Source organism: Garra rufa, chromosome 14 (assembly GCF_049309525.1).
Source record: "Garra rufa chromosome 14, GarRuf1.0, whole genome shotgun sequence".
NCBI classification, from domain to species: Eukaryota; Metazoa; Chordata; class Actinopteri; order Cypriniformes; family Cyprinidae; genus Garra; species Garra rufa.
Genome location: NC_133374.1, coordinates 20,008,940 through 20,022,551, shown reverse-complemented (window position 1 = coordinate 20,022,551; position 13,612 = coordinate 20,008,940). Strand labels below are relative to the sequence as shown.

Genomic DNA, 13,612 nt, shown 5'->3' with positions numbered 1-13,612 from the left:
CCTACCTTTCTCATGTCAGAAAGCTCTCGGATTTCATCAAAAATATCATAATTTGTGTTCAGAAGATCTTATGAGTCTTATGAGTTTGGAACAATGACCGCATTTTAATTTTGGGTGAACTATTCCTTTAAAATGTACTTATACTCAGGCCATCCAAGATGCACATGAATTTGTTTCTTTGTTGGAGCAGATTTGCGGAAATTTAGCATTATATCATTTGCTCACCAACGGATCCTCTGTGGTGAATGGGTGCCGTCAGAATGAGAGTTCAAACAACTGATAAAAACATCACGTTTTGTAAGAAACAAATCCATCATTAAGATGTTTTTAACTTTAAACTGTTGTCCTAATTATGCTTTCTCTAGTAAAAAACATGTCTTGTCTGGTTTAGGAGAAAAATATACATAGATTAAGCACCGTTTACAAGCGGAAAAACAGTCCAAAGCCGTTCTAAACAAAGATGTTGGTGGATTTTGATGTGAGAGGACAACAGGCCATAGACTTTTTCACTGGAGGAAGTATTAGTATGTAATATGGACTCGTATTTTTTTGCCAAAAGTGATGGTTTTAAAGTTAAAACGCCTTGATGGTGGGTTTGTTTATCACAAACATGCAGCTTTACGACATTAATATAGAAATTGTAGGAGTTGTGATGATTTTATCAGCTGCTTGGAATCTGAATTATGACGGCACCCATTCACTACAGAGGAACCATTGATGAGCAAGTGATGTAATGCAAAATTTCTCGAAATCTCAACATCTTAGATGGCCAGGGTCAGTATATTTTAATTTTTGGTTGAACTATTATTTTAAGATCAGTGAATTATGGAGCCATTTTATAAACTGCAAAGATAGAGATAGAAATCTATTAGTGGATTCCATATGTACTAATAAAAGATAGAAAGAAATAGATATGTACAGGAAATAAGGTACAATATATGTTTTGTTCTCAGATAGACTGGCACATTTTTTATAACTATTGTCTTTTTTCTAATTTTTAGTGGCGTAGGAGCGTTTCATACGTCACTTTGAGCTGCACGTTTCTGGTTGTCTTTTATACTGTGTTTCTGTAGCTTTGCCAAAGCTCAAATACACAGGTTGAATGTGCAGGACGTACAGTACACAACATACAGTAAGCACTGGATCGGCGTTATAACCGGAAAATGCTGTAAACCTGGTTAAACAAAGCTGGACTCTCAATAGTGAGCATCACCAGGGAGTGTGATTTAATAAATGTTTTTTTTTCTTTTGAATGCTTTTGACTCAGCTTAGCTTCTTGAATGTTTTTTATTATTTTCTTGTGAAAAAAAAAAAGACATTTTCCCACACAGCATTGTGAGTCAGTAACAATCACAATAAACATCAAAGCACAAATCCTTTACAATTATGTTTCTTAGTTATAGCTGTAAGACATTCAAATAAATACTAACAGATGTGAAACTCAAGACCACAATATGATCATAATGTACCTTCTAGTGTCTTGAGATCAAAGAAGTGATATTTAAAATTTTAGCATAAAGGATTTCTTTGTAAAAGTGTAGATTAGATTGATCACTGAACCTCACTTTTTTTATTTGGAGAGAAACTATGTAAACAGAAAAAGAAGCTGTAGAGTGAAACAATTTGGAAATATTGGATGATTTTAGTTGGTATCAGGGCTCTCCAAGTTCTCCCTCCATAGTCCGGACCAGAACATAAAGCTCAGCAAGACCGACAACAGATGCTGCAATTACTGCAGCTATTACTCTCTGAAAGAAAATACACACAGAGACATTTGAAATGTGTGATCCTGGACCACATAAGTGTCCATTTTTGAAATTGAGATTTATAAATCATCTGAAAGCTGAATAAAAAATCCACTGATGTATGGTTTGTTAATATAGGACAATTTTTGGCTGAGATACAACTATTTGAAAAACTAATGAGGGTGCAAAAAAAATCTAAACATTGAGAGAATCACCTTTAAAATTGTCCAAATGAAGTTCTTAGCAATGCATATTACTACTACCAATTATTTTGACCCATACAATTTTTTTTTTTTGGCTATTGCTATATACCCATGCTACTTATGACTGATTTTGTGGTGCATTGATGGTGTGATTCCTGTGTGCACTTACCGCTGCTGTCTCAGTGAAGATATACTGGCTGCCCAGATATGAACAGGCAAATGCCGCAATTATAGTTACCAGGAAGTTGAATACAGTAACAACAACTGCCTTCACGGACCGCACTGCACAACACAACACAACAAACACGTAAGATGAACAAGACAGAGAGACATTAAAAATGAGAAGAAGAAAAAAAAGAACATCCTGACCTTGTCGTCCAAAATCTGCTAAAGTTCCATGATGATTCATTTCCTGTTGGGCGAAGAATAAATCTGCTGACATGATTTTTAAAAGATATAGAGTATGTATGATATAGAGAGTGTAGAAGGGTGTTCACCTGTGGATTTACATTCCGTGTTATTCTCTTGTATTCTTCATTGGCGAGTTTTGCTTTAATTTTTTCTAGGCGGGCAACCAACTGAGGGTTCTGTTGGGTGGAAGTAAATAATTATGAGTATGAAGGTTAAAAAAAGTGAAAAAGCCAAGTTTCTGAACGGTAAGATTTGTATAAGATGTTTCTTCTGCTCACTAAGCCTGCATTTATTTGATCCAAAATACAGCAAAAGCAGTAAAATTGTGAAACATTTTTACTATTTTAAATAACTGCTTTCTATTTGAATGTATTGTAAAATGTAATTTATTCCTGTGATCAAAGCTAAATTTTCAGGATCATTACTAAGTCTTCGGTGTCACATGATCCTTTAGAGATCATTCTAATATGCTGATTCACTGTTCCAGAAACATTTATAATTATTATTATTATTAGTAGTAGTATTAATTTTTAAAACAGTTGAGTAATTTACTCAGGATTCTTTGATAAATAGAAAGATCCAAAGGTCAGCATTTATCTAAAATAAAAAGCTTTTGTAACATTATACACTACACCATTCAAAAGCTTGGAGTCAGTATTTTTTGGGGGGGGAAGAAATTAATAATTTTATTTAGCAAGGATTCTTTAAATTGATTAGAAGTGATGAGAAAGACATTTATAATGTTACAAAAGATTTCTATTTCAGATAAATGCTTTAAAAAAAGAAACCAGAAATAATCTACTCAGCTGTTTTCAACATAATATATGTTTGTTTGAGCATCCTGAGTGGAGTAATGATGCTAAAAATTCAGCTTTGAAGTCACAGGAATAAATTACATTTTAAAATATATTCACATAGAAAGCAGTTATTTTAACTTGTACAATTTTTGCTGTACTTTGGATCAAATTAATGCAGGCTTGGTTAGCATAAGCGACTTGATCTTACTGTTCAAAAACTTTTGACTGGAAGAGTATAAATACAGATAGTTGTGAAATATTCTCACTTACCCTCGGAGGTGTGATGACTTCTGGAAGATGAAGTGAGCTGTCCTCAAATAGCTCATGAAGATACACTGGATGTCCTATAAAATATCAAGCTCAGCTTGTAATGTGCAATAATAGGTATCAAAACGTTAATTCTTTATAGAATGTTAATGTTTCTTACCATTTTCCTGAAGAAGCGTGTGTAGTTTTCTCACAGTCTTGAATGGTAAGATGGACTGATCTGTCAGAGATTTCAATTCTTCCTTCAGCTCTTCTGACACGCCAGATTGTCTCTCCAGTAAATCTCTCGCTTTTTCCCGAAATTTCTCTCCGATTTTAACCGAAGAAGCCATGATTTAGTAGTATAAATATCTCTCAGTTATGTATCAGTGCACACTGAATAGAAAAGTACCGCAAAGCAAAAAGGAACTTCAAAAAGCTAAAACTAGCGTCAAATTAGCTTCACAAATTATACAAATGGAAAATATTAAATATTTCTAACAAAACTAAACGATGTTGTTTCAGTGCTACACTAATATAATTATATTTTATCTCAATTTAAGCATGTTCCTGTTTACAGCTCTGCATGTCAGCTGATATTTTCTTCTTCAGGGTGTTTATTCGCCGTTTGCAAACTAACTAGATAATCTCACAGCGCCACATACTGCCAAGGAATATATTCGACCTTTTGGATTGAGGCGCAAACCAGTTTTTGTTAAATTATTTGACTCTTCAGTTTTTAAAGGATGCTTTAAGAATAAATTCAATTGTTTGTAAGGTTTATTTGTTGAATAGGTCAGTGATTGATACACTACCAGTCAAAAATATTAGTCCAAAAAGTGTCTTCTGCTCATTAAACCTGCATTTATTGGATCCAAAGTACAGCAAAAACAGTAACACATTTTTTTATAATACTGTTTTCTATTTGAATATATTTTAAAATGTAATTTATTCCTGTGATTTCAAAGCTGAATTTTAGCCTCATTACCCCAGTCTTCAGTGTCACGATCCTTCAGAAATCATTTTAATATTCTGAAATGCTGCTCCAAAAAACATTTATTATTATTATGTTGAAAACAGCTGAGTAGATTTTTTCAGGTTTCTTTGATGAATAGAAAGTTCAGAACAGGATTCATCTGAAAATGAAATCTTTTGCAATTTTATGTATTTATGGTCACTTTTAATCAATTTAAAGCATCCTTGCTAAATAAAAGTATTATATTACTGAATCCACGCTTTTGAATGTAATAGTGTATAAAGTTACAAAAGCTTTTTATTTCAGATAAATGCTGATCTTTGGATCTTTCGATTCATCGAATCTTGAAAAAAATATACTCAACTGTTTTAAATATTGATAATAATAAAAATGTTTCTTGAATAGCAAATTATTCGCATAGAATGATTTCTGAAGGATCCTGTGACTGGAGTAATGACGCCAAAAATTCAGCTTTGAAATCAGAGGAATAAATTACATTTTTATAAGATATTCAAATAGAAAGCAGTTATTTTAAATAGTAAAAATATTTCAAAATTTGACTGTTTTTGCTGTACTTTGGATTAAATAAACAGGCTTGGTGAGCAGAGGAGACTTAAAAAAAAAAAAAAAAAATCATACTATTAGTTCAAAAACTTTTGACTGGTAGTGTATAATTTTCTCTTGTTCAAGAATAAAATCAAGGGTTTGGTTTTCCTATATTTATATTTAAAATAAAATTAAAATCATGACATTCTTTATTTCCGGCGACAATTAAAAATTACACTATTATGAATAAAAAAGCGCTATGTCGAAATAAAGAAAAGAATAGTGTTTCAGCAAGTGTACCACAAAAGGAACAAAGCGTGACCTTTGTGTAGTACCGACGTTTTCCGGTCGCAATGCGTTATGGGAAATGGTGTGCACATATGTAATATCCAATATTACAATAAAAGGGTAAAAACTTAATGAAGTGTCATTTCAGACTTGTACTTTTCAATATTCCTGAATTTTACGTGCTTTAAATGTGATTTTTAAGTTTAACATGTAGGATATTGACTATGTCTGTGTGTTCATTTGCAGATAGCGAAAGGAAGATGGCAGCGTGTGCAATACGTCGGGGCTTGTTGTCCACTGCTAGTAAATATAACCAGCACAAATGCACTCACAGAATACTGAGTGCAATAGACTTCAGCAGCGCATTAGATCCGAAAAGAGCCCAGCCATTGTGTTCAGCATGCGGGTTGTCCAGTTTTCAACAGACGAGGTTCATGTCATCACGGTAAGAGCTAACGTAGTAAAGCGAACGTCCTACCATGTCCTGCTGCTGTTACATAAGTGCGTAGAATTGCAGTTTCAGCAAACTGTTTTGACAGCGGATACTTTTACGATGTATCTGTGAAATGCATTCATTTTTATTAAGTATTGAATATCAGCTGTCATGTTTACTATTAGCTTTTGTAGTTTGAAGGATTCACATGCTTGCATACCTGCAACACTACTGCCATATTGTTTCACTTCTCAACTCTGTGGTTGTACAGTTCACTTTATTTTTTTTACGAAATGTCTGGACGTCTGAGTTTTAAATCAGATGTGTTTATCACACTAGTTTTGAGTTGGTTTTAAAGTAATATTGCTATAGGGCAGATACCAATACATAAAATGAGGCCTACAAGAAGGACAAACCTCAGCCTTGCTTTCAAACCCCCTCCAAGCCATTCTTGATTATATAAGTGACAGTTTGGGCCTAAGCCTGAGCCAACAAACAGTAAACAAGTCCTATTTTTATAGTCAGCACATGTCTGTCTGTTTAGTGCACCATTAAACTTTCAGGTTCGATGTGGTTCTCTTTTTTTTTTTTATGTTGCACAATATTCAACCTTTTTGGCCACAAGGCTGGGACATTGCATTTAGTGGTGTCATCCACTATACCATGCACAAACAAACAAACAAATATTTGTTTGTATATATTTCGAAATATAGAAAGAAAAGGCCAGGAATGCACAATATTTTTAAAAATATATTTCCATAAATACACTACCAGTCAAAAGGTTTTGAACAGTAAGGTTTGTAATGTTTTTCTCACCAAGCCTGCATTTATTTAATCCAAAATACAGGAAAAACAGTAAAAATTGTAAAATATTTGTACTGTTTAAAACAACTGTTTTGTAGTTGAATATATTTGAAAATGTAATTTATTTCTGTGATCAAACCTACATTTTTAGCATCATTACTCCAGTCTTCAGTGTCACATGATCCTTCAAAAGGCATTCTAATATGCTCATTTGCTGTTCATTATTATTATTAATATTAATAGTATCAATATTTAAAACAGTTGAGTACTTTTTTTTTTCAGGACTCTTTGTTTTTGCTGTACTTTGGACCAAATAAATGCAGGACTGGGAAGCAGGAGATACTTCTTTTTAAGAGCATTAAAAACTTTGACTGGTAGTGTACTTTACCAGGAACAACAAACATACTTTACAATGTTCCAAAAAATTACAATATTATATGTTAAAGAATTGCATTCTTAAACCATTAAAATCTAAAAGCTATTCCTACTCTTTGCCTGCTGTCTAAATGTAAGCTACTATAAAAATATAAATGTGTTTTCTTGCCCGTGAAATACATTTTGAAATATTGTTTGAGGTATGGTATCCCAGCTATGGGATATTACAATTTACTTTGTTTTAATTGATTAATTCTTGGCAGAAACAGACCAGAAGGGAAAATCCTGGAGCCTGTTGGAGTATTTGAAGCTTTGAAGCAGCACGGCAAATATGAAACTGGACAGGTCAGTGATTATTTTAATCACAAAGCCCTTGATTCTGATTCCTTTGTTCATATTCTAATTATAAATGTGCAATCCACAGCTATTCCTGCACAGTGTTTTTGGATATAGGGGCATTGTTTTATTCCCTTGGCATGCTCGTCTTTACGATAGAGATGTGAGTCCTGCTGCTGCTGCTGACAGGTATGTAGTAGTTATTTGGACTTATACCTGATTCAATTATTTAGTTTGTTTTATAGTTGTGTTGTCAATGGTCTTGTTTGTTGTGTGCTTTTTCAGCAAGCCAGAATCTGTGGCCCATGGGTCAAAAGAAGTTAAGGGCAAGATGCATACATACTACCAGGTCCTCATAGACACCAGAGACTGCCCTCACATAGTAAGTAGCATCAAATGACATATGCAAATAGTGGGGATGTAACAAATAAATAAACATAATAATAATTTTTGTATATTTTAAAGTTAAATTATTCATCTAATGCACTTTGAAAGTTCAAAATTAAGAGTTCCAACCTATGTTCTTGACTAAGTTTGTTCCTGAACTTTAAAGGGAACTCAACCCTATTTTTATTTGTGGTATACTGCCACAGTCTAAATTACATTCACACTGCTGTCTTAGGAAGCCAAACTAATTATAATTTAACAATAATAATAACAACAATTTTATATTATTGTTATTACTATGACAGTAATAGAGTGATTGTCATATATTGCTAGTATATATTACAATACTTCTTTCCTAATTTCTACACTTGAAAGAGATATTTTGAATTTGGACTGCAGTAATGTTACCCATTTAAACTGTTAGCTGTCAGCAATTCATACTGCACTTTAAAGCTTTAATTTTGACGAAAAGCTCCAGCTTTTGTGAAAACGGGCTTACAAATGTAGTGAAATGCTGTAATCATCTGCAGCGGAAAAAAGTACTGGTGGCCATTACGTTCCTAAATGCATGCTAAATTCACTGCATTCACTGTGAACAGAGCCATTCTGAGGCGCGGAAAACACCAGATCTTGAGCTGATCGCCTAAACGAAGTGCGTGCTTCGCTTTGAAACGCAGAAAAACTTGATGAAGAGATTAAACCGTATTCTGTGTTCGGTTTTAGTTCATTTGACAGATACTGTGCCAAAGCATAATGGCCCTAAAGACCATTTTAAAGACCTTTTATGTTACAATATGAAGTTTAAATGTATTTTAAAAACTACACTTTTTGCCCGGAAGACCTATCGTTTCATATCGTGATCATGATATCGAAACAGTTTTGGTTGCGCGATACCATCTTATTGATAATACCGTTACATCCCTAGCAAATGCCCCAAAACATGTTTGGACACTTAAAGGGATGTTTCATCCAAAAATGAAAGCTGTTATTGATTACTCACCCTTATGTCGCTCCAAACCCGTAAGACCTTCGTTCATCTTCTGAACACAAAATAAGATATTTTTCAAAAAAAAAAAAATCTGAGAGCTTTCTGACCCTCCAAAGACAGCAACACAACTACCACATTCAAGACTCAAAGGCAGTAAGGACATCATTAAAATAGTCCATGTGGTTCAACCTTAATTTTATGAAGTTGTGAGAATACTTTTTGTACAAAAAGAAACTTTGAAATGATTAACTTAAGAATGTAGAAGAATGCAGCCCTTTAAAACTTGAATGTTTGGTTTTTTGTTTGGCATGATTTGCTGATCTTAGTCCAATCATGAATCCATTTTCAACTTTTGTGTTTTTGTCACCATTAGTCTCAGCGATCTCAGACTGAAGCGGTCACGTTCCTGGCAAATCACGATGATAGCAGGGCCCTGTATGCAATTCCAGGTAAACTCTTGTGATCAGTCACTTAAAGATTTAATTATATAGTGTGCAGCATTTAAAAAAAATAAATAAATTAAAGTTCCTTAACCTGTCTGTTGCATTTTACTCATTCTGTTCATTTCTTCCTTGTCTGCTTGTGTCTTTTAGGTCTGGATTACGTGAGTCATGAAGACATCCTGCCTTACAACTCCACTGAGCAAGTTCCTATCCAGCATGAGCTGTTTGAACGCTTCCTCATGTTTAATCCCTCCCGAAGTAACTAGTCCGCTTATACTCTTTCAACAGTATTCAAACTTTTACTTATGAAATGTCTCTGATGGATTGCATTCAAACGGTTTATTTAGATCCTCCATTCACTGCAAGAGATACCCTACGGGCCTGGCAGGAGAAGAACCATCCCTGGCTGGAGCTCTCAGATGTGCACCGCGAAACCACAGAGAACATCCGTGTCACTGTCATCCCCTTCTACATGGGCATGAGAGTAAGAATAGAGAATTACAATGTATTACAACAATTTCTAACTGAAGGTTGCAGCAAACTTACTTAATGCATACATTAGTATGTATTATAGACCTTAGTCAGGGTAGTGCCATAATTCATTTTTGACAGGAATAAAAAGAGGCTGTGAGGGATAGAAGTAACACGCTGTTGTTTAACAACATACAATTGTTCAGCTGATAAAACCTCTTTTTAAAAAAAAAAAAAAAAAAAAACCTTCAGTAATAGAAAAATGAGTGCAACACTGTACCAGGTGAGCTATAGTCTCGCGTAGCCAGACCTTCAGACTGACGGCTGAAGGTCTGGAACTCATGGCAGCTTTCATTGGCCAAGTCCCGCCCATAAGACCGTTTGATCGACATGTCAAACAACCAATTACAGTTCGTTTCGTTCAGCATCACGTTTCTGTGCGTGGAAATGCCCCCACAACAATAGACTGGCGTGCAACAAGTCAGTCATTGAAATAATCAGCATTGAAAGATAATAAAGAAGAGGGAGAACAAGCAGTAAGTCAGTAATTTGTTTGCGAATGTCGCATATGTGTATAACAACAATGGCGTCTGCATAAGCACCTTTTAGCAAAACGCCGAGTAAATCAGTCTGCGCTTTGTTTCCCGGCGGACCGAAAATAAACGCGACGCTCGCGTCTCCCGGAAATCCGGTCAAATTCAACTAATCAGATGACGACTTTGACATTCCTGAAGTGTTTCCAGTTAAGCGTACCATATGCATCAGACGTTTAGCCAACGTTCCGTGGGCGTGATGTCTGAGGCTGAGACTAGGTGAGCTACTGAGCAAGTTTACTCCGCTAAAAAGCCATACATATGGAGCTGGTTAAAGGGATAATTCACACAAAAATACATTTTCTTACCCTCATGTCGTTCCAAACTCGTAAGACCTTCGTTCATCTTCGAAACACAAATGAAGATATTTTTGATCAAATCTGAGAGCTTTCTGTCCCTGCGTAGACAGCAACGCAACTACCACATTGAAGCTACAGGAATAATTTTTTTTGTGCTCAAAGAAAACAAAAATAAGGACCTTATTCAACAATTCCTTCTCTTCTGTTTCCTGTTTATGTATAATTATAATTTAAAATAATATGTTTGCTAGTAAAATGAATGTAACTCATGGTCTTGATTCTGACTTGTTTTTGTATCTCAACAGGAGGCTCAGAACTCCCACGTGTATTGGGTAGGCGAAATTACCTAATTATGCTTTTTCTAATAACTCAATAAAAGGGTTATATATAGAATGGCCATTGGTGACCTGTTAGAGATAATATGTTGATGTTTTCCTCAGTGGCGGTACTGCATCCGTCTGGAGAACCTGGGCAATGAGGTGGTTCAACTCAGGGAAAGACACTGGAGGATCTTCAGTCTCTCAGGGACTCTGGAAACAGTCCGTGGCAGAGGAGTGGTTGGCAAGGTTAATAATGAGCAAAAGCATAAACCAGAATTACAGACAATGGAAATATGATTTGTTTGCTGAATGCAATTCGTCTTTGTCTCACCAGGAGCCTGTTTTGTCAAGAGAACAGCCAGCATTTCAGTACAGCAGTCATGTTTCACTTCAAGCACCTAGTGGACACATGTGGTGAGATTATCAACATACTCTTACAATCATGTAGACAGGAAATGGGGTCCACCTCTTAGATTGTATAGTTAAGATCAAAAGTTTACATACACCTTGCAGAATCTCCAAAATGTTAATTATTTTACCAAAAAAATAGGGATCATAAAAAATGCATATTGTTTTTATTTAGTACTGACCTGAATATGATATTTTACATAGAAGACATTTACATATAGTCCACGAGAAAATTATTCAAAAGTTTACATACACTTAATACTCTGTTACCTGAATAATCCACAGTTATGTTCTTCAGAAAAATCTTTCAGGTCTCACAATTTTTGTTTTTTTAGCCTTTTTTTGTATTTGAACCCTTTCCAACAATGACTATGATTTTGAGATCCGTTTTTTCACACTGAGGACAACTGAGGGACTCGGTGTGAAACTATGCAACTTTTACAGAAGGTTCAAACTTTTACTGATGCTTCAGAAGGAAAAACAATGCATTAAGAGCTGGGGGTGAAAACTTTTGGAACTTGACTATCAGGGTAAATTTCTTTAAATTTCAAAACTTATTTTGTCTTGTGGGGAACGTAAGTATCTTCTGTAGCTTCTAAAGGCAGTACTAAATGAAAAAAATATGATATTTGGGCTAAATGAGGTAAAAAGTATGCATCTTCATTCTGTTCAAAAGTTTTCACCGTCCGGCTCTAATGCTTTGTGTTTCCTTCTGAACCATCAGTAAGCATTTGAAATCAATGAAATGCTTAAAATCAATCAAAATCATACAGTTATTTTCGGAAAGGGTTCAAATGCACAAAAATGCTGAAAAACCAAAGAATTTGTGGGACCTGAAGGATTTTTCTGAAGAACAGTTGGCAGTTTAACTTTAAGGGACTCATGAACAACTATCACTAAATTAAAAAAAAACACAGCTGTGGGTCATTCAGGTAACAACACCGTATTAAGAATAAAGTGTACTGTATGTAACCTTTTGAATGGGGTCATTTTTAGAAATGCAACTGTTATTTTCTCTTGTGGACTATATGTTAACATCTTTTATGTTAAATATCTATTCAGGTCAGGATTGAATAAAAAAAAAAAAGTGACATGCATTTTGTATGATCCCTCTTATTTTAGTCAAATATAATTAACATTTTGCAGATTCTGCAAGGTGTGTGTAAACGTTTGACTTAAACTGTAGCTGAATGCTTGTTTTTGGTGTGTCTGAAATGACAGTGTGATGCTGTGTTTCAATAATGACGCATGAACATCACGATTTGTTTCCTTTTTTAGGGGGACGTTCTGTTTTGAGAGGACAGATGGCTCACACTTTGATGTGCGCATTCCACCTTTTTCACTAGAGAGCAATAAGTATGACAAAGCTCCCCCTACTGGCTATCCTTTGTAATAAACCTCGCCTATAAGCCTACCATCACGGCTCAGCTCAGCATCCCTACAGGCTGTTCCCTTGGAGATCCATGTTTCCCTTCCTTATCAGTGCTCCTTGAATATACAATGGTTTTAGCAAAGCATCTTTCAGTTTCTGACTGCAGCGCTGAATATTTGTAGCATTCACATATCTTGAAAGGAAAAAAGGAATGGCAAGTTGAGGAGTTGATCTTATTAAATGGTGTGAAGCAAGTGTATGATGGGAACATGGCCAATTTCAAACTCTTGCACCTCGAAAGGCCGTATTGAGAGAATCTGAATGTGATTTGTTTTTTTTTCTTCTATTTATTTGGACGGCTGTGTTCATCAATTGAATAAGCTTATTAGCGTTAATCGAGCATATTATCAATTTATCTTTAAGTTTAACCCCCCATTGTAGTCAATTCCTTACTTATATTCTGGAGAAGACAGTCAGTGGACATTCTCCAAATGCAAATAGTCTGATTATTGGCTTTTGCTGCAAAGATTATTCTAAGGCCATGCCAAAGTCAACCAGTTTGGTTTGACTAAGAAAGCCTAGTGGGATAAAACTGTATTAAAGATCATCATCTTGAAACCAACTGTTGGTCATAAATTTGGATTAAACTACTGGATGATGAATGCTTTACTGTTTACTGTAAATATGTTTGTAAAAGCATAAATAAAATGATGTTTCCAATTTCCTGTTTTCCTATTATGATTGATGTAGTATTCCAAATGCTGCTGCTTTTCTCTACAAAGCAGGAGAACAATGTCAGGTCAGTTACTTACATTTTCCATGTACAGTTGAAGTCAAAAGTTTATACACCTTGCAGAATCTGCAATATGATCATTATTTTACCAAATTTATACAAAAAATTTTTTTTTTTTAGTTCTGACCTGAATAAGGTATTTTACATAAAAGACATTTACATAATACTTCACAAGAGATGATAATAGTTGAATTTATAAAAATTACCCTGTTCAAAAGTTTACATACACTTGATTCTTAATACTATGTTGTTACCTGAATGATCCACAGCTGTGGTTTTTTGTTTTGTTTAGTGGTAGTTGTTCATGACTTCCTTGTTTTTCCTGAAGTTAAACTTCCCACTGTTCTTCAGAAAAGTCATTTAGGTCCCACAGATTCT

General features: G+C 34.7%; 2 protein-coding genes across 4 annotated transcripts; one reads left to right on the top strand and one right to left on the bottom strand.

Annotated features, from left to right (window-relative positions):
- Window positions 1-1,315: 1,315 nt before the first annotated feature.
- vma12 (vacuolar ATPase assembly factor VMA12) lies at window positions 1,316-3,885 on the bottom strand. Its single transcript, XM_073818111.1, has 6 exons — window positions 3,584-3,885; window positions 3,427-3,500; window positions 2,446-2,535; window positions 2,318-2,360; window positions 2,118-2,230; window positions 1,316-1,748 (listed from the first exon to the last, which is right to left on the bottom strand). The coding sequence occupies exons 1-6, from the start codon at window positions 3,753-3,755 to the stop codon at window positions 1,653-1,655; spliced, it is 588 nt and encodes a 195-aa protein (XP_073674212.1). The 5' UTR covers window positions 3,756-3,885; the 3' UTR covers window positions 1,316-1,652.
- A 1,586-nt stretch (window positions 3,886-5,471) lies between these two features.
- poldip2 (polymerase (DNA-directed), delta interacting protein 2) lies at window positions 5,472-13,161 on the top strand. 3 transcript variants are annotated; one of them, XM_073817840.1, is made up of 11 exons: window positions 5,472-5,657; window positions 7,094-7,169; window positions 7,249-7,356; window positions 7,450-7,542; window positions 8,909-8,984; window positions 9,129-9,236; window positions 9,326-9,462; window positions 10,647-10,673; window positions 10,782-10,907; window positions 10,996-11,075; window positions 12,348-13,161. In XM_073817840.1, the coding sequence occupies exons 1-11, from the start codon at window positions 5,473-5,475 to the stop codon at window positions 12,460-12,462; spliced, it is 1,131 nt and encodes a 376-aa protein (XP_073673941.1). In that variant the 5' UTR covers window position 5,472; the 3' UTR covers window positions 12,463-13,161. The 3 variants fall into 3 exon arrangements, with proteins under 3 accessions (XP_073673941.1, XP_073673940.1, XP_073673939.1); XM_073817839.1 differs by having other exon boundaries at window positions 7,088-7,169; window positions 7,249-7,349; window positions 7,446-7,542; XM_073817838.1 differs by having other exon boundaries at window positions 7,088-7,169.
- Window positions 13,162-13,612: the final 451 nt, after the last annotated feature.

Coding starts and splice junctions, on each gene's coding strand:
- vma12 (XM_073818111.1), bottom strand. CDS start 3,755: ATGGCTTCTTCGGTTAAAATCGGAGAGAAATTTCGGGAAAAAGCGAGA. Junction 3,501..3,583: donor CACGCTTCTTCAGGAAAATG/GTAAGAAACATT, acceptor GATATTTTATAG/GACATCCAGTGTATCTTCAT. Junction 2,231..2,317: donor AGCAGATTTTGGACGACAAG/GTCAGGATGTTC, acceptor TGTGTTGTGCAG/TGCGGTCCGTGAAGGCAGTT.
- poldip2 (XM_073817838.1), top strand. CDS start 5,473: ATGGCAGCGTGTGCAATACGTCGGGGCTTGTTGTCCACTGCTAGTAAA. Junction 9,237..9,325: donor CATGTTTAATCCCTCCCGAA/GTAACTAGTCCG, acceptor CGGTTTATTTAG/ATCCTCCATTCACTGCAAGA. Junction 11,076..12,347: donor GCACCTAGTGGACACATGTG/GTGAGATTATCA, acceptor TTCCTTTTTTAG/GGGGACGTTCTGTTTTGAGA.